General features: G+C 41.4%; 1 protein-coding gene across 2 annotated transcripts; it reads left to right on the forward strand.

Moving 5' to 3' along the window:
- The first annotated feature begins 2016 nt into the window (after positions 1–2016).
- On the forward strand, positions 2017–24950 carry NUDT13 (nudix hydrolase 13). Of its 2 annotated transcripts, none has more exons than XM_007478366.3 (9): positions 2017–2172; positions 11823–11946; positions 15612–15751; positions 16568–16699; positions 18566–18672; positions 20423–20548; positions 20663–20774; positions 21411–21565; positions 23389–24950. In XM_007478366.3, the coding sequence occupies exons 2-9, from the start codon at positions 11855–11857 to the stop codon at positions 23587–23589; spliced, it is 1065 nt and encodes a 354-aa protein (XP_007478428.1). In that variant the 5' UTR covers positions 2017–2172; positions 11823–11854; the 3' UTR covers positions 23590–24950. The 2 variants fall into 2 exon arrangements, with proteins under 2 accessions (XP_007478428.1, XP_007478429.1); XM_007478367.2 differs by having other exon boundaries at positions 2025–2172; positions 11846–11946.
- The last annotated feature ends 3014 nt before the right edge of the window (positions 24951–27964 follow it).

Raw genomic sequence — 27964 nt, forward strand, 5'->3', positions numbered from 1 at the left:
CCAGCAATTGTATGGCTGGATCAAAGGGCAGACAGTCTTTTAGTGCTTTTTGGGCATAATTCTAAATTGCCTTCCAGAATGGATGGATTAATTCACAACTCCACCAGCAGTACATTAATGCCCCAATTTTGCCACATCCCCTCCAACATTTATTACTTTCCTTTGCTGTCATATTAGCCAATCTGCTAGGTGTGATGTGATACCTCAGAGTTGTTTTGATTTGCATTTCTCTAATTATAAGAGATTCAGAACACTTTTTCATGTGCTTATTGATAGTTTTTACTTCTTTATCTGAAAATTGTCTATTCAAGTCCCTTGCCAATCTATCAACTGGGGAATGGCTTGATTTTTTTGTACTGCTGATTTAGCTCCTTATAAATTTGAATAATTAGAACTTTGTCAGAGGGTTTTGTTATAAATATTTTTTCCCAATTTGTTGCTTCCCTTCTAATTTTGGTTGTATTGGTTTTCTTTGTACAAAACCTTTTTAATTTAATGTAATCAAAATTATTCATTTTACATTTTGTTATATTCTCTAACTCTTCCTTTGTCTTAAAATCTTTCCTTTCCCATAGATCTGACAGGTAAACTATTCTGTGTTCACCTAATTTACTTATAGTTTCCTTCTTTATATTTCAGTCATTCACCCATTCTGAATTTATTTTGGTGTAGGGTGTAAGATGTTGATCTAAACCTAATCTCTCCCATACTGTTTTCCAGTTTTCCCAGCAGTTTTTGTCAGTTAGTGGGGTTTTGTCCCAAAGAGTAGTTTTTAAAAGGAGTGCCATCACCTTTTGAGCTTTCTTTTTTTTCCATCAATATTAAAGGACTTTTCCAGGTTTTCCTTAGACATCCAGGGAGGGTGGACAGGTTCTCTCCCCATCCCTCTAGGCACCGAAGGTGGTTATTCACATGTTACAGCAATTATACATGCTTGCCTAGTGAGCTGTGTCTGCTTCTGTGGCTTTGTATTTCTTGCAATGAGCAAAGGTCACCAAACATGTCTCTGGAGAGGTGGAAGTTTCCAGCTGGGCAGCAGCCTTCTAAATTCAAGGAGCCTTGGAATTCCTGGGTCTGGGTGCTGACCACTCAGCAGGAAGTGACCTCTCTGCAACTTCTTGGCAGAGATTAAAGAATAACCACTGGGAGGAAGATACAAATGAAAAGACAGAAAGCAAGAACCATGTCTGACCTGCTAAAAGATACAGACCCTGAGTGAGTGGCTGGGACAGGGAAGCTCCAAGGTGAAAGTGAAATTTATTCTTTATGTAGTTATACAGTGTATCCCAAAAGTCTGCGTGCAGGCTTAAGCTTTAACAGAAATGGAATTTGGGTTAATTTTTGATAGCTTAACCTTAATATATGTATATGCCTTTATTGTGTCCAATACTAGACCATAAGTTTCTTGCAAATAAGAATTGTTTCATTTGCTGTATTGTCTAGCATACAGACATTTAATAAATGCTTCTTTAACTATTGATTGATAGAGGCGATTAAGAGACAGCATGGGAGTGAACAAGATGAGAAAGGGCAAAGCACTGAACATATCTTATTTGATCCTTATTAGATGCTATTATGGTCCCCACTTTACAAATGAGAAAACCGAGGCTCAGAAGGGTGACTTGCCCAGTCACACAGCTAGTAGTATTTCCTCACTCCAGGTTCAGCCCTCTATCCTTTCTACCTCCCTGGCTCCTTAAAAAATAAAAATAAATAAACCTGAGTTTAGTAGGAGCAACTAATTAAAATAGGAAACTTAGATCCAGAGCATCTTGAACAACAGCAAGGACCCATCACTCAAAAGATTTCTCAATTGCTTCTCGTAATACTTTCCCGTCACTAATTACCAAGATCAATTGGAAGAGCGAGCTGCCTCTTTCACTGCCGCTACTCTCACCTTCCCCCTCCAAGTACCAAAATTGTTCTGGTTATTTGCAATTGCCACCTCAAGGAGCCAGGAAGCAGGAAGATGCTGACTGAACTACATTTCCCAGAGGACACCGCTTCATCAAAACCGAGGGGGAGGGGATTCTGGGAAGTGTAGCTCTACTAGACAAGCAATCATCGGGCTTCAGAAGGAAAGCTAACTTCCTAGACTTTACCCAGTTCGTGGGCAGACCGGGCTTCCAGCTGCCTGCTGATTTCGGAGAAGTAAGAGGACAGTGACTACAGGTAAACTGAGGCACTTACAGGCCTCCAGTTCCTCTGCTGAATTTAGAACTTGAAACGTCCTTGGTCACAACACCTCACTGGTTTAGCCACTTTTACCCTTCCCGAAGGACCCTAAAGGGCATTTTAGCTCATGAACTTGACTTTTAGGACCTTAGATTTAGACCTGGAAGGGACCTTTACGGACAGCTTGTCTGACTCCCTTGTTTTGCCCCTGGGTATATTTAAGGCCCAAGGGGTTGACAGATTATACAAGTAGGAAGCAACAGAGGAAAGATTTGAATTTAGGTACTTTGACACCAAAACTAATACTATTTCTGGTATACCCTGCTGCTTCTCCTAATTGTTTTAAAATTTTTTCATCAATTTTTTGTTACACCGTATCTCATTCTCACTTACAAATGAAATACAAATGTATATGTACAGTATAAAATGAAAGCAAATATAAAATGAAAAATATCTATACTGCTAATAGTTCAGATAAATGAAGATAATATCCACATATTGGCTATATGAAAATAATAAATAAAATGAAGATAATAACTGTATTGCCAACTTCAAGGGGCTATTATCAAGGCAGCTAGTTGGTTCATTGAATAATGAACCAGAGCTGGTGTTAGGAAGTCCAATTTCAAACCCTGCTTCAGACACTAGCTATGTGATCTTGGACAAGTCAATTATGTCATCTTGCTTCAATTAGCTTCATCTGTAAAATGGGACTAATAACAGCATCTCCCTTCGAGGGTGACTGTGATATCAAATGAGATAGTATCTGTAAAATGCAAAGAGCTATATAAATGCTAGCTATTATATATATATATATATACACACACATATACACACATATTGCTTTATAAACTGTAAAATCCTGTATAAAAGTCTGCTTTTTTTTTTTTACAAGTGATATTTCAGGATTCTTTAGCACTTAAGTTTTATCCATGCCTGCCGGATTTCAACGGTGGGGTCCGGGAAGCAGCCACCTAAAAAGAGACCATAGGGGGAGAGAGGGGGAGACCAAGCACGTAATAGAGAGACAGAGTCAATCTGGTAGTGTCAAGGCTCCGTTTATTGCAGGTGCAAGGCAGAATATATATGCTTGAGGTAAAGGGGGGTGGTGGTGATTAAAGACTGCTTGTACCAGGAGGGAACATGAAGAATGGTTATTGTTATGGTTTGTGGCTGTTGGTCTTGGCGACGCCTGTTTTCGGGAGGTAACTTGTTTGTTCAGTTTCCCAAAGATCCTTAATCTTGTTTCAGGTCAAGTTGTCCCCGAATATAGTCTCTGACAAAGTTTCATAGAATGTCAGATCCGGAAAGAACTTTATAAATCACCTAGTCTATCCTGCTGATTTTTATAAACGAGGAAACAGAAAGCAGAGGTTAAAAAGAAAAAGCAACCTTCAAGTTGACCATTTTTCGTATAAGAAATGAAGCTCTATTCATCTCCAAATGATGAGGCCCTGGGATTTTTGGCTTTCATTTTCCACAGTAGCTACTCTCTATTTAGATTCTAAGAAGTCAGGGTTGAATTATAGGAATGCTGTCTTGGTTGGGGAGAAGGAGGTTATAGTTAAGAAAAACCTTCTGGCCCTGGAATATTTGATTTGGGCAACAAAAATTATGTTGACTCAGTTATGTTCCATTCAGTATCCATTACTGTGTGCCAGGTACTGGACTATTGCTGGGGTTTCAGAGACAGATGAAGCTTCCCCCTGCCCTCAAGGAGCTTACTTTGTCCCTGGAAAATTGACCATGATCATGGTTCAGTTGAAAGGAAATAGGACCAGAGCATTTGTTACCAGGGGTAAGGAATCAGAAAATGTCTTTGCCTGGTCAAGATTTTGAAAGGGGGAAAGATTTTGGCAGATGGAGATAAAAAGTACTCAGGTAATGAACAATGGGAAAGGGGCATATTTTTTTAAATGTTTATTTATTTATTTTCACCAATTACCTGAAATAACACATTTCCACATAGGTTTTCCCAAGTTATATGGTTGAACTTATCTCCCTCCTTCCCTTCCCTTCCCTTTTTGGTGCTGGCAGGCAATTCAATCTGGATTATACATGTATTATCATGCAAAACACATTTCCCTATTGTTCACTTTGGTAAATAAATTATAAAATATAAAATAAAAACATATTTCCCTATTGTTCATTTTGGTGAATAAATTATATAATATAAAAATATAATGAAACATAAAATGTTATTTTATATATTGTATGTAGTTTAAAAATATTTTATATAATATAAAATAAATTATAAATTATGAATCCAAAACCCACAACATATGCCCAAATAAACAATTGAAAAATCATATGCTTTCATCTGCATTGACTCCCACAGTTCTTTCTTTGGAAGTAGAAAGCATTCTTTCCTATAAGTCCTTCAGAATTGTCCTGGATCATTGAATTGCCAATAATAGCTAAGTCTATCACAGTTGATCATTGAAAGTAGGCAAATTTTTGCAGAGGATGTGAGGAGTTGGAATAAAAAGAACAGCTAGCAGTCCACTTAGTTTGCCTGGGATGTGGAGGACATGAGGAATAATAATGGGTCAGAAGGCTAAAAAAGCAAGATGGAATTTGTGGTTTTATGCCACATCCTCAGAACTCACAAAGGATCCATGGTACTATAAAGATAATTTTAGGGTTGTGACTTAAATCTAGATTTAATTGGTCGCCAAGGGAAATCTCAAATAAAACACCCAAGCCAGTCTGGAAATTTATGGCAATTTAATTAATATAGAGGGAAGGAATTTAAGGAAAAGGAGGGAAGAGGATATAGGATTTCTCCTGCCTGGCATGTGCCAGGGGGAGTTTAAAATCCCCGCCTCTAGGTCTCTGAAGAAGATTAGAGGCTTCTAAGAGGATAAAGTTGGGAAGTAAAGGAGGAAAACTCAGCCAGAAACTCCCCTCTGAACCGGACAATAGCTTGTAGCCACACCAAGATGCCGAAAGGCCCAGCACGCTGCTATCAGCCAAAGGTGCCAAAGAGAAGAAGTGACCCAAATATATAGATCTTTCAACCTTGTGTCTCCTCCTCTAAATTTTCACATCTACCAATCACATCAAAGGCTTTTTCCCAGGACTGTCCATTCTTTAGTTCTCATCTTCTTTGATTAGATTATATCTTTAGAGTTACTTAACACTTCTTTGTTAAGTTCACCTTTTGTGAGTTACTTGACCTTTTTGTGATTAATTTAACCTTTATAGTTACTTAATATCTTTTTGTATTAAGATCTTAGAGAGCTTAAAGTTCTAGCTTCACTATAAGGTAAGAGTTAAGTTCCTGTTCAATCAGGAGATTACAACTTTATCTTCCCCTAAAGTACAGTCTAAGTAGGGTGGAGTAATTTAAAGTTCCCAAGACATTCCTGATTTTGTTAAACTAAGTATCTTCATTGTTACAATCAGAAAATAGCTAAATCCAATCTTCACAGCACTCAGAATCAAAAGACCCATGTTTCATGGGTCTAGTTCTGATTCTAACTACACAAACTCAAGGAAGTCACAACTCTTCTCAGGGTCTATTTCCTCATCTATAAAATGAGGATAATGATAACATGGACCACCTGAGAATAATAGCCAGCCTCTTTTTTATTGTTCAGACATTTTAGTCAGGTATGACTATTCATGACTCCATTTGGGATTTTTTGGCAAAGATACTAGAGTGCTTTACCATTTCCTTCTCCAGCTTATTTTACAAATGAGGAAACTGAGGTAAACAGAGTTAAATGACTTGCCTGGGGTTATACATTTAGTAAGTATTTGAGGCCAAATTGCAACTCATGAAGATGAGTCTCTTGATTTCAATACCAGTGTTGAACCATCTAACTGCAAGAGAATTAATGTAACATAACATAACATAAATAACATAGCATGATATGACATATGAAATAACAGAATGCACTATATAATAATTCTTCACTTCCCTGGGCTTCAGTTTCTTGTATATAAAGTGAGGAAGTTGAACTGGCTTATCTCTAAAGTCCCTTACCACTGGTCTAGACCTAAGATTTCATCACTCCCTACATAGGAAACTCCTTCCATCAAGGATTGACTATTTGTAATTTAGGACCTTTAGAGAATTTCTTGAGGCCCTAACTGGATAAGTTGGTTTGTTGATTGGTCATCTAGCTGATATGTGCCAAAGGGAGGACTTGAACTCAGCTCTTCATGACCTCATATTCCATTAACTCTTGCTGGCTCAACTTAACATACTGCTGTTGACATTTTTCCTTTACTTTTAGGCAGGATTGACATGATAGTATTTGATTCCTTTGCTGTGAAGCAATTTGGAAAAGAGATTAATGGGGTGTCTGCCTTTGGAGATGATAATCCTTTTCCTTTTTTAGTATAATGAGAGTTTTCCTATCTATTATCTCAGTGGATCTTCTCACATTAATCCTGTGAGGAAGGCAGGACAGGTATTTGCAGAATACCTTAAAAAGTAGTATTCCAATTTTAAATAAATTTAATTTTTTTGAAAAACACTAAATAGGAAAAAATAGTAGTCTCCCTGTTTTATAAAGAAGGGCAGTAAGGTTCTGAAAAATGAAGTGATTTACTAAGGTCAGTCAGGAAGACCTGAATTCAAATCTAGCCTCAGACACTTACTAGATTAATGTGTGACCCTGGGCAAGGTACTTAACTGCTATCTGCCTCAGTTTCCTTATGTGTCAGATGAGGAGAATAATAGCACCTACTTCCCCAGGCTTTTATGAGAATCAAATGAGGTAAAACTTGCAAACCTTAAGGTGCTGGATAAATGTCCATGATTGCTTTTGCCCAAGTTAGGGGTACAGCTGAAAACAGCCTTTGCTTCCTAGTCCAATGCTCATTCTTCTTAGCCTCTGCCTCCCTTTGATATGAACAGAACCAAACATTTGCACTGAAAAAAAAATCCAGACTTCTATTGATCTCTTAGCTGCAGTGAAATAATAATAGTAAGGTGGGTTTGCTTTGGGTTTTTTTTTCTGTCTGAAGTTTTCCTGTAATAAATGAACCTTCAACCTCAGTGTAGGGTCAGGTGTAAAATGCTGTTAATGATTTCACCATGAGTTAAAAGAAAAACAACCCTTCTGTTCCTAATGCGGTGTTTGAGCAGGTGGCAGTGAGAATCCCAGCCTGTTTACCAGGCCAGTGAAACTTGGGTTTGTGTGCCAGCATTTTCCCAGGATCCGAACACTTGTCCATGAAGCCGAGAGCTAAGGGAGTGGGGATCACTACCACCACCTCCAAAGGGAGAAAGAACAAATGGTCCCCCGTGTTAAAATGCCAAGCATCTCTCGATGACCACACAGAAGGTTTTATGACAGAATGGTACATAAATTCAGAAACATAAAACCAAGAGCCACAACTACATTCTTCAAAGGGGACCACTAAAACAATATGCAGCTTTGTTAGCAACTGGTTTTATTAGAAACTCAAGAACCATTAACAAAGAAAAATAGACAAAATAGGGACTATAACAGAAGGAATGCCAAGCATCTCTCAATGACCATACAGAAGGTTTTATGACAGAATGGTACATAAATTCAGAAACAAAATAGGGACTATAACAGAAGGAAGGAAGTGAGCCTTTTTTAAGCATCTACTGTGTACTTTCAAAGGGCAGCTAGGTGGAACAATGGCTAAGAGTGCCAGGTCAGGAATCAAGAACACTTGTCTTCATGAGTTTAACCTCAGACACTTACTAGCTGTGTGATCCTGAGCAAGTCATTCAACCTTGTTGGCCTCAGTCTTCTCATCTGTAAAATGACCTAGAGAAGGAAATGACCAACCACTCTAGTATCTTTGCCAAGAAACCCCCAAAAGGGGTCACGACACAACTAAAAATGACTGAAGAACAGTCAGCAACCTTTGGCAATCTGATGAAACCTATAGCCCCCTTCTCAGAATTAAATAAAATACAGGTTTACAAAGAAATTATATTGGATACAGTTATCAAAATATTTAAAAACAAGTTCCCAGATTCCAGCTTACGAATCTCTGCAATGTATCTCTTTTGTCAACGGTGTATCTCAGGGCAAAAGAGGCAGAGAGGCATCGTGTTTACTCATAACTCTGTGAAGCATACACTATCACTCTCATCCTGCCCGGTATAGTCGTGGCGGTGATGGGTCATGACAGGCCCATCCCAGACAGCGGTATACAGATTGCTCATAGTTTTTTGTTTTTTTTTAATAGTCCAGCCCTCCAACGGTCTGAGGGACAGTGAACTGCCCCCCCTGTATAAAAAGTTTGGGGAACCCTGGTCTAAAATGATCAATAAAACATTATTTTGAGGGAAAACATTTCATTTCGTACAAAAAGGAGAATTAAATATTCTCTCCCCAGCCACTCCTCAGTGGCCTCTCCTTCTGACTGGCTGGGCCCTCTGAGAATGGCCAGCCATGTCTTCACCCCTCTCCTAGGTGCCCCTTAGGAGTCACCTTCTCCTCTTCTCTCCCTTCCCCTTTTCAGCTCTCTTTTATATGAGACCTAACATTTTCCTCAAGCCCTAATATACTCTCTAGTTTTCTATAGAAAGACTATGGCTTAAGCCTTGATTTCTCTGTCTTTTCATTTCAAAGCCACATTACACACTTGGCTGCCTTCCCTAGCCCAACAATTCTATAAAGAACTCATGAGTCAGCACCTATAACTAAGCCGGGATGTTTTCTTAGTATTAGGGGCTAGGCAGCATCGGGCCATAAGTGAGAAAAACCCACAGGATAGCCCCACAGACCAGGCAAGTGTAACTACCACCAAGTAGCCTCTGTAGTGCTCAGGATCCCCTAAAAGAGCTTAACTACTCTCCAAGGAGCAGATGGAAGTATTTCTGGGCAACAGTAGGTTAGAGAAGGGCTATTTGCAAAGTTTGTCTGGAAGGCTGAAATGTAAACCACTCCTGCTGTGGCTGCTGGGGCATCATTTGAAATTAGGAGCTCTCTAGATATAGGCTGTACCTCTTTCTTGATAGCATCTCCCCATAATATTTAATTTGTAGCCCTTGCATAGCTTTAATCTCTTTTGCCTCAGTTTCCTCAATTATAAAAAGAGAATAATAAGACCTCCTACTTCCAGGGTTGTTGTGAGATAAAATGAGATAATATCTGTAAAGCATTTAGCACATTAAGGGCTGTATGAATTCTAATTATTTACTAGCTATTTATTATTTACTAACTTTAGGGCAGAACCCATGCCTTACATAGCTGTGTATCCATAACAGTTTAGATCTCTATGGGGAGTCATCATGAGAGAGTGAAAAGTGCCTGATTTTGGAGATAGGAGACCTGGATGTATGTCTCTGTGGAAAAGTCAATTAACTTCTCTGGGCTTGAGTTTCCTGGGCTAAATGACTTCTGATGTTCTTTATAGTCAGAAGTAAGCACCTACTTTGTTCAAGGTTACTTCTTGCTGTAGGCTGAGGATGCAAGGATATACAACAAAATAGCCCCTGCCCTCAAGCCACTTAGGATGTAACCGGGAGAGGGGAGAAAAAGGAAGATGGAACATGAGATGTGGCTACAAATGAGGATAGTACTGATGGGAGCAAAGAAAAAAATATCCAGACAATGCATTATTGATCCTTCTTGCAGTTCTTCTCCTAAATCATCTAGAAGGATCAATCTAGGCTTCGTAGGGGAGGTGGCACCCAAGCTGCCCCTCAAAAGAAAAAGATTTCAGAATAAAGAAGAATATAGACATGGGAATTGATCTGCACAAATGCCCCAGTGTTGAAAGAGGGAAGAGATGGGGGAGGAGGTGGAAAATAAACTGCCCAGTTTGGATGGAACAGTGAATACATATCAGTAAAGCTGGAAAGGTATTTTGAGGCAAAATTGTAAAAAGCCTTTAACAACAGACATGGGAGGAAGAATCTCCACCAGAGTGCTCCATTGTATGGACTGGGCTAATTCTTATCCTTGAAAGGTATTGGGACACTCCTCAAGATTTATCTGGCTCACAATATGTCAGAAAAAAGAAAGTAGTAAATGTTGGAGGAGTTAGGGCAAAATTAGGACACTAATGCATTGTTGGTGGAGTTGTGAACTGATCCAGCTATTCTGGATTTTTTGGAACTATACCCAAAGGACTCTAAAACCGTGTGTACCCTTTGATCTGGTACACTCCTCGGTCTGTATCCCAACGAGATTTTAAAAAACAGAGTGGGAAAGGACCTACTTGTACAAAAATATTCATAGCTGCTTTTTTTGTGGGGGCAAAGAATTGGAAATTAATGTCCATCAATTGGGGAATGGCTGAACAAATTGTGGTACTTGTTGGTGATGGAATACTATTGTGCTTTAAGAAATGACAAGCAAGATGATTTCATAAAAAGTTGGAAAGATCTGTAGGTACCGATGCAGAGTGAAATATGAAATACACAGAACTGGGAGAACATTGTACCCAATAACAGCGATATTGGACAATGATTGTGAAAGCTTGGCTACTCTCAGCCAAGCAATGATCTGGGATGATCCCAAAAGACTTATGACAGAGAATGCTGTCCACCTCCAGAAAAAGAACTGTTGGAATCGTATTTCACATCCATGTATTTATGGTTTTATTTGGGGGTTTGGGTTATGTGTGAGTGTGCTCTTACAACAGTGACCAATATGGAAGTGGGTTTTGCATGACAATGAAAAAAAAGATTTATCTGGCTCAGGGGACCAAAGGCTCAGGCCTCCAACTTTGATACCCCATTGTCTGCATACAAAAAGTTCAGGAAGAGCCCTTGTTCTTCCCTGGTGACTGGACACCATGAGCATCCTGGAGGCAAAGAAGCTGCATCCTACATGATATCATCACTCAATAGCCATCTGTGTTGAATATCCTTCCCCTGTGATGGCTAAGTAAACCTCTTTTTTTTTCATTGTTAGATGGACTATGAGTGTCTCATTTCATTCCAGTCTCAAACCAGAGACTGGTCTGAGTTAAAGAGTTTTTGTATTTCGTATAATGGTCAAAAGGTCTCCACTGAAGGTGGTTTAGATGGAAAAACAGACATTTTATGTCTTTGAGCTTATTTTACCCATCCCTACCAAAGCACGTTGGGGGCAAGGATTGTTTCATTTTTCATTTTTGTATCCCCACTCCTGAAAGGCAGCCTGGAAGAGTCCTCTAGCTAGAAGGCCAGTCTTGGAATCTGTACAACAGGTTCAGATCCTGCTTCTGACTCGCACTAGCTACTCAACCACAGATAAATCACTTCTCAGTGCCTTGGGCAACTCTTGGAAATTATTATCTTATAGAGAAGATGGCAATCTGAATGTATAGGAGAAATATTCAGACTTCCCCCCAGAAAAGGAATCAGAGATCCAAGGCAGCCTCCATCTCCTTCCCTGCAAAATCATTGAGCAAGAAATCTTGCACTCAGTAGGTGCTTGAAATTCATTAGTTTAACTGAACTAAAAAAAAGTGCCTCTACCAAAAGGAAGCACAAAGGAATTTGATCATGAGCCTGGTATAAAGAAAAGAACATTACAGTGGGGATATACAAATGGAGTTTCAAAGTAGCCAAGCTCTTGGAGGTATGCTCAGGACAAACTGCCATTTTTATGGGATTTGCTAGCACTGCTCCAGATGGTTCAAAGGGTCTCTGGTCCTTTGGCTTTGCTCAAAGTCCAGCTGCATTCCTGAAGGTTCATTTCATTCTGTCGTTTCAGTGCCCTTCTTCTCTTACCTTAAGGACCTGCTGATGTCTCTGTCGTCTCTGTTCCTGGGAGCAGCTTCCTGGAAAGTACCTCAGGCATGCTGCAAGCAGCTCTCCACCTATGTCACCAAGATGCGGTGAGTATGTCTCCATCCCTGGCTTTGATTTGTTTTTTCCCCTTCTTTGGGGCCCCAGTGGTATATTTGCATTGGCCTAAAACCAAGAAGAAAAGAGTCCCTGCTTAGCGCAGAGCTTCCTGGGCAAAGAGCTCAGCAAATTTGCTAATAATAACAACAAGATACATTTATTTATTTATTTATTGGCACATTTTATCGCTCCTCCCTCCCTCCAGTTACAATGCAGATAGTATAGCAGAAAGAGTTTGAGATTTGAACCTGGGTTTAAAAACTGTCATTTACTCCCTGTGTAACTTGAGGAGAATCATTCATTTCTCTGATTGCCCATTTCTTCCTTTGTGTGAAGGAAGGTTTTAGACTAGAGACTGTCCCATCTAGCTCTAAATCTGGGGTCCTGTGACCCTGGAGAGAGACTATGTTTGGTTTTATCTTTGTACCTAGGACTAGAGCATGGGCCTGGGACTGATTCAGTTCCACAAAGGTGTATTTTGAAGCAGCTCAATAAGCTGAAATGGCACTAAACTGTCCTCAAGTAGCTTATCTTCTTTTGGGGCTGGGAGCAGGCTGGCATTAAATTCAAGGAAACTCTAGGAGGAGAAGAGTACTAAAAGGAACCAGGGAAGGCTTCACGGAAGAGGTGACCTGATCTGAGCCCTGAAGCAAAATGGGGAGAATGAGGAACAATCTAGACTTTAGTGGCATAATGATCTGTGCTTTTAACATTGTTCAGGTGTTTCAAGTTGTATCCAGCTCTTCATGACTCCATTTGGGGTTTTCTTGGCAAAGATATTGGAGTGGTTTTACAGGAAAGCCAATTGGGCTTAATCAAACAGGATAATGATGTTAGTATGCATCTAGGACAGGACTTCAGCTCACGTCTTCCTTACTCCAATTCCAGCATTCTACCTACTACCAGTGTCTTGTGCTCTGTTGAACCCTGTTGTCTCAAACAGTGCCTTACCCTGAGTAGCACTCAATAAATATTTGTGGAATGATTGAATTGACAAAAAATGGAATTGCTCTTCTACCACAATTAGCTTGTATTGGGTGGTCTTCACAAGTGGTAAAGAAACTTTGGGGGCAGCCAAGTAGTATAGTGGATAGTGCACCATTCCTGGAGTTAGGAGGTTCTGGGGTTCAAATGTGACCTCAGACACATCTTAAATATGTTACCCTGAGCAAGTCACTTGCTTTTTTGGTCTTAGAACTTATACTAAGATAGAAAGGAGGGGGGGGGGGGAGAGAAGAGGAGATGAGGGAAGGGGAGGGGAGGGGAGGAGAGGAGAGGAGAGGAGAGAGGGAGGGAGGGAGGAAGGAAAGAAAGAAAGAAAGAAAGAAAGAAAGAAAGAAAGAAAGAAAGAAAGAAAGAAAGAAAGAAAGAAAGAAAGAAAGAAAGAAAGAAAGAAAGAAAGAAAGAAAGAAAGAAAGAAAGAAAGAAAGAAAGAGAAGGGAGGGAGGGAGGGAGGGAGGGAGGGAGGGAGGGAGGGAGGGAGGAAAAAAGACAGGAAGGAAAAAAAAAAGAAAAAAGACTGACTTGCCCATAATCACACAGCTAGGAGGGGTCTGAGACCAGATTTGAACCCAGGATCACCCATATCTAGTCCTGACTCTCAATCCATTGAACTGCCTAACTGCCCCTCAAAAGTGCTAATTGTAAAGGGATTCCTGGGAATCTCCAAAACCACCCCACAGATTCCCCGTTCTCAGGAGGTTTCGACCTTGATTTGTGTTATTGTAGGGGTCACCAAGGCAGAGCCACATTATACCACCTTCACTTTTTCTTTTCAAGCTATCAGCCTCCTGGTCACTATTTATATCTGGAAAGCCCCAAAGTGGGACGAATCTTCCTCCTTTGACATTCCACCAGGCACTTGGCTCTGAGGGCAGCACTTGGTCCCAGGGAGTGTTTGGAACCTTTTGTCCCCTTGGCAGAGCTCTTTGTGGCCACCCCTCTTCTCTTGAGGGTCCCAGACAGACTCTTGGGTTTGCACTCAGTGTCGAGCCAGACCCACCTTCTTGCAGTCTACAAGTGGCTTGGCTGCTTCAGTGCTGGCATACCTGTGGACTGATTGCCATTGGACTGGAATTTTGGACAGAGAATGTTCCCTGAGGCCAGTGAGTTCTGGGTTTGAGTTTGAGCTCTGAGTCTGAGTAGGACTTAGCATAGACCCCAGCAAAGGAGAAAGGCAGGATTGTCTGTTTTGAAGTGATCGTTTTAAAAGAGAAGAGAAAAGACTCTGGTCAGCTTGCTGTGGGATTCTCTTTTTGATCTTTTTTAAAATTTTATTTATTTCAAGTGATAAAAGGCTATTTTCTCTCCCTCCTACCTCCACATGCCCCACACGTAAGAAAAAGAAAAACCAACACAAAGTATGTCCCTTTCTGCACCCTGCGCTAACACTTCCTTGTTTGGTGGAATCCATTACAAGATGTTAACTTCTTCATTTTCAGTCGTTTTCCCATTGTGTCCTGCTCTTTGTACCCTGTTTGGGATTTCTTGGCAGAGATACTATAGAGACTTTTTCATATGGGCTAATAAAAAATATTTGCCTATTTGGTGGGCCTAATATGGGTCCTTTTTCCTCCCATTTTCACTGAAATAAAAGGCAAGGAATTAATCATCTCATAAGTAAGGCCCAAATTGTTCTTTTATTTTAATGTGCTGCTGCTTTATTTTTAACATGTATCATAAATTTGGATCAAGAACTGGCCTCCATGCCAGGAAGACCTGAGTTCAAGTCCCACCTGGGACACATATTTGCCATATTACCAAGCAAATTCCTAAGACTAGAAGTCTTGATCTACATTGGTATCCTCACTGTTTTGAGGACATGAATAACTAATATTTATCTAATGCTTACTATGTGTCAGGCATGCTTTACAATTATTATCTCATTTTAGCCTCACAATAGTCCTGAGAGGTAGGTGCTATTATTAGCCCCATTTTACAGATGAGGAAACTGAGGCAGAGAGAAGTGAAATGATAATGGCTCACTTTTATATAGAGCCTACTAGGTGCTAAGCACTTTACAAACATCTCATTTGCGGCTCTGCAACAATCCTGAGAGATAGGTCCTATTATCCCTATTTTACAGATGAGAAAACTGAAGCAAACATAGTTTAAGGCTTGACCAGGGTCACACAGACAATAAATGTCTGAATCTAGATTTGAATTCAGGTCTTCTAGACTCCAAGGCCATTATTCACTAAACAAAATCAAAATTTAAAAAAAAATGAACCCCACTATAGAGGACATTGACTCTGTGTTCTCTTCTAAGTTTGTTCAAAGTTCCTCTTTGGCTTTCTCTGAGTTTTCTCTGAGTAGATGAAGATTTATTTCTCATCTGCCTGAGTTCAACTGCTACTAAGCGCACGGTATTTGCTTCTGGTTGGCATGTCTCCGGAGTAAGCAGGCCTGAACTGACCCTCACCTCTCTGCTTTGAAATCTGCCTTCCGGCTGCTGTCCCAAGCCAGCTTGGTTTCCTTCTCTCCTCCAGCTCTGAAGTCTTGTCCCATTCGGGTGCCCTGAAACTGCCCCATAGCTATGCCTTTAAATGTGCTCTTCCGAAAGAGTCTCTGTTTGATGACCATACTATTCTTGACTAGGACTATGCAAACAGCTGGGTGAGGTCTTGCAATGACTCATCTCTGTCCCAACCGACAGGTACCTTTTTGAACTTAAGGAAGATGATGAGATATGTCGAAAAGCCCAGAGCTCAGGAAGGTTTTACCTGTTTCATAGCCTGGCTCCTTTGCTCCAGAAGTCTGGCAACAGATACCAGGTCCTTCCATTTAGGGCTTCAGGTAAGCCTATGAAATGGTATAAATTAGCCACAAGTCTAAACACTCTGTCGCGAGTTGGCGAGCCAGCCTGTGGCGAGCCTGCCTGTGTCGAGCCTTTGTGGATTTCGGAGAAGTGGAACTCTTAAGCCGTGGGCTTTTGAGGGTTCCTTCCATCCCCTAATGATCATGGGATGTCATTTTCCCCGATAGAACAGAAACTCCTCAAGGGCACATGGCAGGCACTTAATTAATAAATGCCTGATGCATTATAAATGATTCTGTTTTATATCCCTAAACGATGATGATTCCCAAATTGCTTCTCTACCCTTTTCTCTTCTCCCTCCTAGTTGGTGTTAATTTACATTTTTTGAGGGAAGAAAAATGTTGCTATGTTTATATGCATGTGTCGAAAGTAGATAAGTAGGTTTAGAGACTCTTAAACCATGGCATTATGACATGATTCCAAGGCATACTAAAAAATATTTTCATAGCATTATGAGATATTAGTGGGAAGGAACCCTACAGGTTATCAAGTACTACTGCACCCATTTTAGAGGTGAGACCACCTCCCTTCTCATTCCCCACCGACTTCTCTTTAGGGGATTTTAATCACTGCCCCTCAACTTTTCCCTCCCTTATATTATAGAGGTGAGAAAATGGAAGGTGAGAAGGGAAATGACTTGTCCAAAGACACAGTCAGTGACAAGAGGCAGGACTCAAAACCAGTCATCCTAATCGCAATTCCTGCTGGTCGGAGAAATGGAACTCGCAGTTGTGAAGGTTTAATTATTCTTCATGTTATTCTCTCCTCCTCTTTGTTTTGTTTTGTTTTCTTAGAGTTGGAAAGGATCCTGGCCAAGTTTGGACAAGATGCCCAGAAGATAGAACATTCAGTCCTGATTGGCTGTTCGGACCAGCATGAAGCATGGTTTGCCCTGGATCTCGCTCTGGGAAACTCCCATTCCTCAGGTTAGGATGACTCATTGGTTCTTGCTGCCCTAGGATTAAGGGGAACCTTAAACCCTGATGTCGGCAAAAGATTCCTATCAGTCATGCACTGACTCACGGACAGAACCTTGGAGTTAGGAATCCTTCAATGACAACCCCAACCTCTGCTTGAAGGGGGAACCCAGCCTCTTCTGGAAAACTCTAAAGGTTCAATAGCCTTTTACTGAATCATTAGATCTAAGGCTGGAAGGGAACTCTGAGGCCATTTAGCCCAATCCTTTCATTTTCAAAATGAGAAAATGGAAGGTCTTGGGAGTTAATTGACTTACCTAAGGTTACACAAGTAGTCGGGATCAATCAGGATTTGAACCTTTGATTCCAAGTTCAGTATTTTTTTTCCACCCTACAGCACTCTACCCTCACTCCTGAAAGGACCAAGTCATAATGTGACAATTCTAGAAAGGGCACAACTAGAATCCTCAAGGAAATCCCATTCTGTCCAATCTTTTCTCTTTCCAGGCTCACAATACTTTGTCCACCTGTTGACCTAGAAGAGATATTTTCTTTATTTGGGTGTTTGGGCTTTTTTTAAAGTTTAATAGAGGCATTTTATGGAGATACAATCCCTTCCCCCAAACCATCCCCTCTCTAATATCTTCCTCTATGGCAGCAGCTGCAAAAACCTTCTGATATAAAGATTGATGGATCATGCCATATTCTACAGGCAGCAATTAGCATAGTGCCCAGCACACAGAAGGCACCTAATAAATCTTGACTGATGGATTGACTGACCATAGTCCACCGCATTCTCCCAAGAGGAGGGTACCGGGTTCAACATCAGGCATCTTGAACCAGTGTTGATTTTGAGTCCTGTTGCCTTCGTCACAGTACATTTCATGCCATAATTTGTTCAGGCATTTCCCAGTCCGTGGCATGCCCAGTCCACCATGTCTGGAAGGCTCTTTCTCCTCTCCTCTCTGTTTATTAGCATCCCTAGCTCCACTCAGGACGTGGGACTCTTCCAGATACCCCATTCATATAAATGCTCTCTATCTTCTGAAATGACTTTGTATTATTTTAGACCTACTTTGTATCAACTAATCTATATCTATCTACATATGGTGAACCTCTCCATTAAAATGTTTTTGTCTTTATATCTCTGTTTCAGTAGCTGTCTAATAAATATTTGAATTAAAATAAATTGATGGGCACTACTTTGTTTTCAATTTTTTGTTAATACAAAGAGTTGCTACTGTGACTGTCTTGGTCTATTTTGGATTCGATTTATTTAGTGCTCCTTGTGTTCAGGGCTCTTATATATACTCATCATTTTTATGTATATATACACATAATTTTATATACATGTGTGTACATTTCTTACATAGATTCATTATATAAATTATTACATTATTACATATAAATTATTATATCAGTTAATTGGTAGATAGATGATACAGTGGATAGAGTGCCAGGACTGGAGTCAGGAACACCTGAGTTCAAATGTGGCTTTAGACATTTACTGGCTGTGTGACCTTGAACAAGTCACTTGATCTCTCTCTGCCTCTGTTTCCTATTCTGTAAAATAAGGATAATGAGAGCATTTCCCTCTCGGGGACACTATGAAGACAAACTAATATAATATTTGTAAAGCATTTTGCAAACCTTAAAGCACTATGTAAATGCTTGCTATGATTTTATATTATATAGCCTTCATAGTGTCATTAACTTTCTTCGGGGTATGTGCTCAGTGGTGGGATGGTTGAATCAAAAGATATGAGGAGCAGGTAGTCATAATTTCTAGTTTATAAACACTGTGTTATAACAAAATAGAGCCAGGGACTCTTATTGTCTTCTAATTATTCTTTGTGTCTCTTATTTTTCTCCTAGGATCCTTGCAGAAATCAGAAATGGAATCTGAGCTCCAAGGGGCCTTTATTGATCTAAGGAAGGCTCTATTCCAGCTGAATGAGAAAGATGCTTCCTTGATCTCCACGGTAGAGACTTGCTTTTTCCCTTTTCTAGGGCATATTGTGGTAGGGGAGAGGTGTGTGTTTACCCCATGCAGAGGTGTGTGAGTGTGCCTATGAGAAGGAGAGGCAGTGTTCGATCTCTTACCCTGCAGGTTGAGGACAGATCTCCCCACAAACCTTTTCAAAAGGAGAGTGAGCTACATGGAGATTGCTGGTCCTTTCTCCCTTTGTCCTTTGGAGAAGAAAGTCAGGCTGAGCTGGGCTGGACTTTATAGCAGACAGATCTGATTCTAACAACAAAATTGTCCAAATAGACTTGCTCCAGGACAAGGAAACCTGGTTTTCACCAAAGGACAGAAAGAATCAAAAGGCAGAATCTGTGACACTAAGACTCAGACATGGCACACAAATGAGGCCAACACACCTATGGGTGATGGGGAAGTAAGCATTCATCTCAGTCTGAAAAGCTCCCATATTCACAGAATAATGTTCAGAGTCAAGACAGATCCTACTGTACAGAACTAACACTGTGTGAAGACAAAGCCCACAAAACTCCTTCCTTTCTTCTTTCCTTTCCTCTATCTGTCTCCCTCTTCCCTCCCTCCCTCCTTCCTTCCTTCCTTCCTTCCTTCCTTCCTTCCTCCCTCCCTCCCTCCCTCTCTTTCTCTCTCTCTCTCTCTCTGTCTCTCTCTCTCTCTCTCTCTTTCTCTCTTTCTCTTTCTCTCTCTCTCTCTCTCTTTCTTCCTTTCTTCCTTTCTTCTTTCTTTCTTTCTTTCTTTCTTTCTTTCTTTCTTTCTTTCTTTCTTTCTTTCTTTCTTTCTTTCTTTCTTTCTTTCTTTCTTTCTTTCTTTCTTTCTTTCTTTCTTTCTTTCTTTCTTTCTTTCTTTCTTTCTTTCTTTCTTTCTTTCTTTCTTTCTTTCTTTCTTTCTTTCTTTCTTTCTTTCTTTCTTTCTTTCTTTCTTTCTTCTCTCTCTCCATGGAGCCCATATCTTAGGAGTACCCACTCCCCAGGTGTCTGGCTCTATACTTATGCAGTGTATGGATGTTATTGAGGTGGCCAGGCATGGCAGAGGGATTAGTGGAGCAGGAACCAGGAAGATTTGAACCTTACCTGTGCCTTTACTAGCTATGTGATCTTAGACAAACCAGGCAATTGTCTAAGATGCATCTGGTAATGAATAAATGGGATGGGTCTGGTGATAAGTAGCTCTCACCCTGAGGAAGTTAAAGATCCCAGATGTATATTCATGGCATTCCCATAATCCAAAGAGGTTGAGACGCAAATGAATAGCTAAAGACATTTGAGTCAGAACCAGCTTTATCTGGTGACTTTAAAATATGTTTATGTTCAAAAAATATTATGACATTTTTATTCAGATGGCTGAGCTGTCAGGAGTATCATCAGGTCTTTTTCTTTAATACTGCAATAGAAAAAAATACTGATCTTGGGGTCAGAGACCCTGGATTCAAATCCTGACTGATATTTATTCCTTGAATGACCTTGGTGGAATCACTTGCCTTCTTTGGTGCCCAGTTTCCTTACTGGTTTAAAAAAAGAAAAGAATGAGGTAGTTGGATATAGAAGGCCCCTCAGGTCTCTTTCAACTCTAACCTTGTGATCCTACCACCATTTTTCTGAAGATCAGAATGGGCCGAAATCATTTGGAGTGGGTGTATTGGTGAGGAGTTGACATATTTCTTTGGGTTGCCCGAGACACCGGGCTGAGTAATGTCACCCCTCCCAAGAGCCCACTCTGTTTTTGTGTTTGCTCAGGCCCAGGCCCTCCTCCGTTGGCACGATTGCCATCAGTTCTGTGGCAAAAGTGGGCAACCCACCCAGAAGAATGTGGCCGGCAGCAAACGTGTGTGCGCCTCTAGTAAAATGATCTATTACCCCCAGGTGAGCATCGCTGTGGTGGCTGGGGGACACTTCCCCTGGGGGAGGGGGGATTCTCCAGAAACTTCCCTTCCTTCTCGGAAAGCCCTCGACCCCTCCTGCCGTCCTCTTCCCTAGATGTCTCCCGTGGTCATCACTCTGGTGTCTGACGGGACCCGATGCCTGCTTGCGCGGCAGAGCTCCTTCCCTAAGGGGATGTACAGCGCCCTGTCAGGATTCTGTGATGTGGGTAAGGAGCATTTGACACAGCCATGCCTTCCGCTTCTGAAGGGAGTGCCATTGGATCTCTTCGTTCTTTCTTTGTGTCTTGTCATCCGAGTCGCTGAATCTTCCAGCGCGTCTTCTCCGGTGTGTGTTGACCAGCCCAGCGAGATTGACTAAATGATGATTAAAAATGTAAAAGAATAGGGGGCAGCTGGGTGGCTCAGTGGATTGAGAGCCAGGCCTAGAGACGGGAGGTCCTGGGTTCAAATTTGCCCTCAGACACTTCCCAGCTGGGTGACCCTGGCCAAGTCACTTGACCCCCATTGCCTAGCCCTTACCACTCTTCTGCCTTAGAGCCAATACACAGTATTGACGGAAGGGAAGGGGTTAAAAAAATGTAAATGAGTAATAGTAACAAAGAAGAGGCGCTGATCACGTGCCATTGGATGGCAGCCCTTGGGCCGAGGAGCCTGGGTGCCTTCTGGCCCACATTCTTGGTAATAACCAAAAGGCAGGAAATCATTCCGCCTGTCTGAGCCTGCGCAAGCCATCGCCCTGCCCTGTTGGGATCCCATCACCGAATCCTCTGCCTCTCCCCCGCAGGCTCCCCAAACCTCCCTCCCCGCCGCAGGGCTTCCCCGACTAACCAGAGTGCTTCTAGGTGAGACGGTGGAGGAGTCCGTCCGGAGGGAAGTGGCCGAAGAGGTGGGGCTGGAGTTGGACAGCCTGCAGTACTCCGCCTCCCAGCACTGGTCTTTCCCTAACAGCTCCCTCATGATCGCCTGTCACGCTGCCGTGAGGCCAGGGCAGACCGAGGTGAGTCTCCCCAGGCTCTTGCGGTCCCTTGGTGTCGCACTCCTGGCCAAAAACGGATTCATTTCAGTTCTTCCTGAGTGCCTTCAGCATGCCTGTTGAAATGGGATACGGGATTCCTTTAAAAGCTTGTAATTTGGGGGCAGCTGGGTGGCTCAGTGGATTGAGAGCCACGCCTAGAGACGGGAGGTCCTGGGTTCAAATTTGCCCTCAGACACTTCCCAGCTGGGTGACCCTGGCCAAGTCACTTGACCCCCATTGCCTAGCCCTTACCGCTCTTCTGCCTTGGAGCCAATACTCAGTATTAACTCCAAGATGGAAGGTAAGGGTTTAAAATAAACAAACAAACAAACAAACAAATAAATAAATAAATAAAAGCTTGTAAGTTATTGGAGGAAGAAAATATTAGGAGACAGGGCAGCGAGGTGGCTGCCTGGAGGTCTTGGGTTCAAATTTGGCCTCAGACATTTCCTAGCGGAGGGATTCCAAGCAAGACACATTAACCCTCTTCTGCCTCAGTTTCCTCCTCTGTAAAATGGAGATGGCAGCCATGTCTACCTCCCAGGGTAGTTGTAAGGATCAAATGAAAAATTATTTGTAAAGTCCTTTTGCATACTTTAAGGCGCTAAGTATGTTGATTATTAGAGCTCATGTTTTAGACCCCTCATTTGGGCCCTGACCTCCAGGGCTCTCCCATTATGGAGGAAGATTCTGAATTCTCTGTTCCAGCCAGTCAGTGGCCCCTGGATACTGTTCTCCACAATTCCTGTTTGAAAATAATTCTCTCACCTTTGTTCCCATGCTAGAGGTAACGAGCTGACATTCTCCGACCCAGCCTCCTAACACAAAGGGGAGCTTGGCGTCAGAGTGACCTGGATTCAAATCCCACTTCTGTTAGGCACTGATTGATTATCAGCTGTGTGACCCTGGACAAATCATTTAAACTTTTGCCCCTTGAGCCCATGGATTTTAGTTTCTCGTGGGACTTTATCTGCTAAATCACAGATGGAGCTGCACAATGAGTCTTCTTTTGTATATTCCCTACATTAACAAAATTCATCAATTCAATAAACATTTGTTAAGGGCCTACTTTGGGCCAAGTATCATGAGAATGAAAAATGAAACTGATCCCTATCCTCAAGGACCGTACATTCTACTGGGGGGGGGGGGGGGAGCAGGAATGGGGAGGGAGATAGGAAGAGCAACACATCCACAGAGAATTCATGAAAATATATACAAAGTACATTTTTGGGGGCATGGAGGGAGTTGCACCATCAAGAAAGACCTATGAAGAAGGGAGCTCTAGAAATGAACCTTGAAAGAAACTATTTGGGGCAGTGAGGTAGCCCAGCCAATAGAGTGCCAGGCCTGGCAGTCAGGAGGACCTGGGTTCAAATTTGAATTGAATTTAAACTTTCCTAGTTGTTTGACTCTGGCCAAGTCATTTCACCCCATTTGCCTAGTCCTTGAACTTTTGGGCTTAGAGTTGTTCATGAAATGGAAAGTAAGGGAAAAGAGGAAAGGAAGGAGGGAGGGAAGAAGGAAGGAAGAAAGGAAGGGAGGGAGGAAGGAAGGAAGGAAGGAAGGAAGGAAAGAAAGGGAAGAGGGGAGGGAGAGAAAGAAAGGGAGAAAGAAAAAGAAATAAAGAAAGAGTAGTTATTCTAAGAGCTGGAGGAAGAGGATGAAGAGCAAGCATTCCAAGCCTGAGAGACAAATAGGAGATGAAATGTCATAGGCAGAGAACAGCCAACATTCAGATCCTAAACATATTCATACCACAATTTTATAGTATCTTCCCTCATTTCTTGCCCTTTTGTGCCTTTCAGATCCAGGTGAACTTACAAGAGCTAGAGACAGCAGAATGGTTCAGTCTAGAAGAGGTGGCCGCAGCTCTGAAGAAGAAAGGACCGCCTGCCAGTCAGCAAGATGGTGCCATCCCCTTCTGGTTGCCCCCCAAGATGGCCATCGCCCATCACTTGATTCAGGAGTGGGTTCAAAAGCAGAGCTCCTCTTCAAATCTTGCTTGATCCAGATTCTCTTTTCCTCATCCTTGGGGAACATATCAAAGAGATGAGATTGATGGAGGTGACATGGCAGTGGCAAAAGATAAATTCCAACCCAGCCTTATAACATAATGGTATAATGGAACACATGTTGCCCTTGGAGTCAGAAGAAACCTTCAAAGGAATCCCACCTCTGCCACTTGTTGACCATGGGCAAGCCATTTATTACTTCACTGAACCCCAGTTTTCTCATCTGTAGAATGGGGATAATAATATCAATAAACCTACCTCGCAGGGTTGTTGTGAGGTTCAAAAGAAATGTTTTGAACACCTGTCAGCTGCCATTTATATATAACACTTTTATTATCATTAGGCCAGGCTCTTCAAGGAAACGGTGATATGACAGGAGGCAATCTTCCTGTAAGACCCCTCAGTTAAGGGAAGGGTGAAAGGCTACATGACTTTAGCGAATAGAATGTTGGATTTGGAGTCTAGTAATAGTCTGTCAAACTTACCAGCTTTGTGACTTTGGGCAAATTACTTAGCTCCTCAAAGCTTCTATTCCCTTATCTGGAAAGTGGGTGCATTAATAACTGGGTCTCCTACCTCCTAGGGATATCGTAAAGAAGGAATTTTGCAAGTCTATAAATTTGAGCATTTGTGCCAACACCTAGGAAATTGGTGTTTACTAAATGGTGAATGAATGATTAAATAAAAGGAAATAAACATTCTCCAGTGCTTGATATGCCTGACTAAAAAATGATGCAAGGTTGCGGAGAGGAACTGTTTAAATATCACCATGTGAGTTGTTATACTTTGCATGCCCTTTGACCCATTGACACCACTCCAAAGTCTGTACCCCAAAGAGATCAAAGGAAGAGGAAGAGCACCCACACATGCAAAATCTCATCATTTTTTTGTGGTGGCAAAGAATTGGAGGGGAATGCCCATCAGTTGAGGAATGGCTGAACCACTTATGGTAAAAGGAGGTGATGGAACACTGTTGTGCCAGAAGAAATGATGAAGGGGTTGGATTCAGGGAAACCTGGAAAGACTTGCATGAACTGATGCAGAGGGAAGAGAATGATTTATAGAAGACCTGCAACCTTGTAAAGACAAACAACTTTGAGAGATTAAGGAACTCCAATCAGTGTAATCACCAGTCACAATGCCAAGGGACTAATGAGGAAACACCCTACCCACCTCCTGATGGAGAGCTGAAGGGCGCGGAGTACAGAACAAGACGTTGTTTTTTGGACATGATCAATGTAAGGTTTTATTTTGCTTGATTCTATGTTTGTAAAAGGGTTTGGGATTTTTTTGCTTTCTCAAGGGGGAATGGGGGTAGGGGGAGAATGTGGATCTCTATGAAAATAAAATAAAAATGAAGTTTTTGTTTTTTTTTTATTATCAGCTGAGAGCTAAAACCAGTGGAAAGATTGAAGGTGGTTAATATAGATTCTTATAGTTTCTCTAATTTTACCCTTGACTTTTGATGCCAAAATCTTTCTTTCTGATGGGACCAGTAGAGGCAGGATTATCCTAAGGATTAAAATGATTTTGAGGTTGTTTGGAGGAAGAGTTAGCACTTCCACCTGAATATTTGTCAATGCACAGCAAATGGCCAACCACCCCTATGTGGGTCAATAAAACATGGGGCCAGTTTCATAGATCACCAACATCAGTCATATTTAATACATCACTCATTTCCTGAGAGGTAGCAATTCGATGTTTCTAGGCCATAATGCTTTGCCTGCTTCCCCGCATGTGTACTCATCTTTCTTTGTTAACAGCTGTCTCTAGCTGTTACACTTGGGGAGGAGGAATAATTTTCCCTATCTTCGCATGGCATTGTTTATCTGAGTTGGTCCTGAGCAATGACTGCAATGATATCTAAAGTCCACAGAACCCAATTTTCTTTACTTTTTTTTTAAAGCCTTATCTACTGTCTTAGAATCAATCCTGTGTATTTGTTCCATAGTGATAATGGATAGGTAATGGGGATTAAGTGACTTGCCCAAGGTCACATAGCTAGAAAGTGTCTCAGGTCAGTTTTGAACCCTGGACCTACTGTCTCTAGATCTGGCTTTCCACTGAATCACCTAGTTGTCCCCAGAATTCAATTTTCTGTCATGGTAGATTCTAACACAGAAATAGCCTCCTAGATCTATAAACATAAAAGCACAACTATTTCTAGGACTAGAAACTGATAATACCTGAAAAAGCCACTTATCCCTCATCTACTTAGGGTCCCTGGCAAAGGCCACATCATCAGTGAGCTGAGAAATGGTGAAGGGGGACTCTTAGGAAACTAAGTATGGGTCACCTTCCCTGAGAGCCAGGCTGAGCCCCAGCTTTCTTGGGCATGACGAGTAAAGCCCTGGAAAGTAAAACTAACAGAAATAACCAAATACAAAGAGGGGGCTCCCTACCAGTCGATGGCTTCATCCAATTTCCTCACTTTCTACAAAGAACAAGGGGCCCCAGTCAATTGCTGGGCAAAGCCTGCAATGTGGAACCAGAGGTCTACAGTAGTCAGACTTAGTGGGAGAAAGGAGGGAATGTAGCCCACTGATATGAAGACAGTTAATAAGATGGTAGAACTCAGTAAACCAAGTCTATCATTTTCCAGGAGCTGGATGCTTTGAAGTGTACATGATATACCGTTATTTGGGAGCTCAGAGTAGGTGCCTATTATAATGCCTGAAATTCCAGACTCCAATCCACCATTCAGATCCCTTTCCTTGACAACATAACCATGGCTTTCTATCCCGAGCCATTCCTTTTTTTTTTTTGCTTCAAATCCTCTTTCTTTTATTTTTTTTTAATTTTATAGTATTTTATTTGTTCATTTCCATGCATTTTTCATTAAAGACAAAGATCATTTTCTTTTCCTCCCTCCCACCCCCTGTGGCCGATGCGTGATTCCACTGGTATCATATGTGCTCTTGACTTGAACCCATTGCCATGTTGTTAGTATTTGCATCAGAGTGTTCGCTCCGAGTCTTTCCTCTGTCATGTCCCCTCAGCCATTGTAGTCAGGCAGTTGCTTTTCCTTGGTGTTTCTATTCCCTCAGTTTGTCCTCTGCTTTTGGATAGTGTTTTTTTCTCCTTGATCCCTGCAGATTGTGCAGGGACATTACACCACCACTAATGGAGAAGTCCATTATATTCGATTATACCAGAGTGTGTTTGTCTCTGTGTACAATGTTCTCCTGGTTCTGCTCCTCTCGCTCTGCATCACTTCCTGGAGGTTGTTCCAGTTCACATGGAAATCCTCCACTTTATTATTCCTTTGAGCACAATAGTATTCCATCACCAACATATACCACAATTTGTTCAGCCATTCCCCAATTGATGGGCATCCCCTCATTTTCCAATTTTTGGCCACCACAAAGAGCGCAGCTATGAATATTTTTGTACAAGTCTTTTTGTCCATTATCTCTTTGGGGTACAAACCCAGCAGTGCTATGGCTGGATCAAAGGGTAAACATTCTTTTATCGCCCTTTGTGCATAGTTCCAAATTGCCCTCCAGAATGGCTGGATCAGTTCACAACTCCACCAGCAATGAATTAATGTCCCTACTTTGCCACATCCCCTCCAGCATTCATTACTTTCCATAACTGTCATGTTAGCCAATCTGCTAGGTGTGAGGTGATACCTCAGAGTTGTTTTGATTTGCATCTCTCTGATTATAAGAGATGTGGAGCACTTCTTCATGTGCTTATTAATAGTTTTGATTTCTTTATCTGAAAACTGTCTATCCATGTCCCTTGCCCATTTATCAATTGGGGAATGGCTTGATTTTTTGTACAATTGATTTAGCTCTTTATAAATTTGAGTAATTAAACCTTTGTCAGAGGTTTTTATGAAGATTTTTTCCCAATTTGTTGTTTTCCTTCTGATTTTAGTTACATTGCTTTTGTTTGTACAAAAGCCTTTTAATTTGATGTAGTCGAAATTATTTATTTTACATTTTGTGATTCTCTCTATGTCTTGCTTGGTTTTAAAGTCTTTCCCTTCCCAAAGGTTTGACATGTATACTATTCTGTGTTTACCCAATTTACTTATGGTTTCCTTCTTTATGTTTAAGTCTTTCACCCATTTTGAATTTATCTTGGTGTAGGGTGTGAGGTGTTGATCTATTCCTAATCTCTCCCACACTGTCTTCCAATTTTCCCAGCAGTTCTTATCAAATAGTGAATTTTTCCATGGGTATGGCACTAAATAGATAAATAAGTTTGGGCAGGATGGTCATTTTTATTATATTGGCTCGTCCTACCCATGAGCAGTTAATGTTTTTCCAATTGCTCAAGTCTAGTTTTAGTTGTGTGGTGAGTGTTTTGTAGTTGTGTTCATATAGTTCCTGTGTTTGTCTTGGGAGGTAGATTCCTAGGT

The sequence above is a fragment of the Monodelphis domestica genome, chromosome 1, assembly GCF_027887165.1.
Source record: "Monodelphis domestica isolate mMonDom1 chromosome 1, mMonDom1.pri, whole genome shotgun sequence".
Taxonomy (NCBI): Eukaryota; Metazoa; Chordata; class Mammalia; order Didelphimorphia; family Didelphidae; genus Monodelphis; species Monodelphis domestica.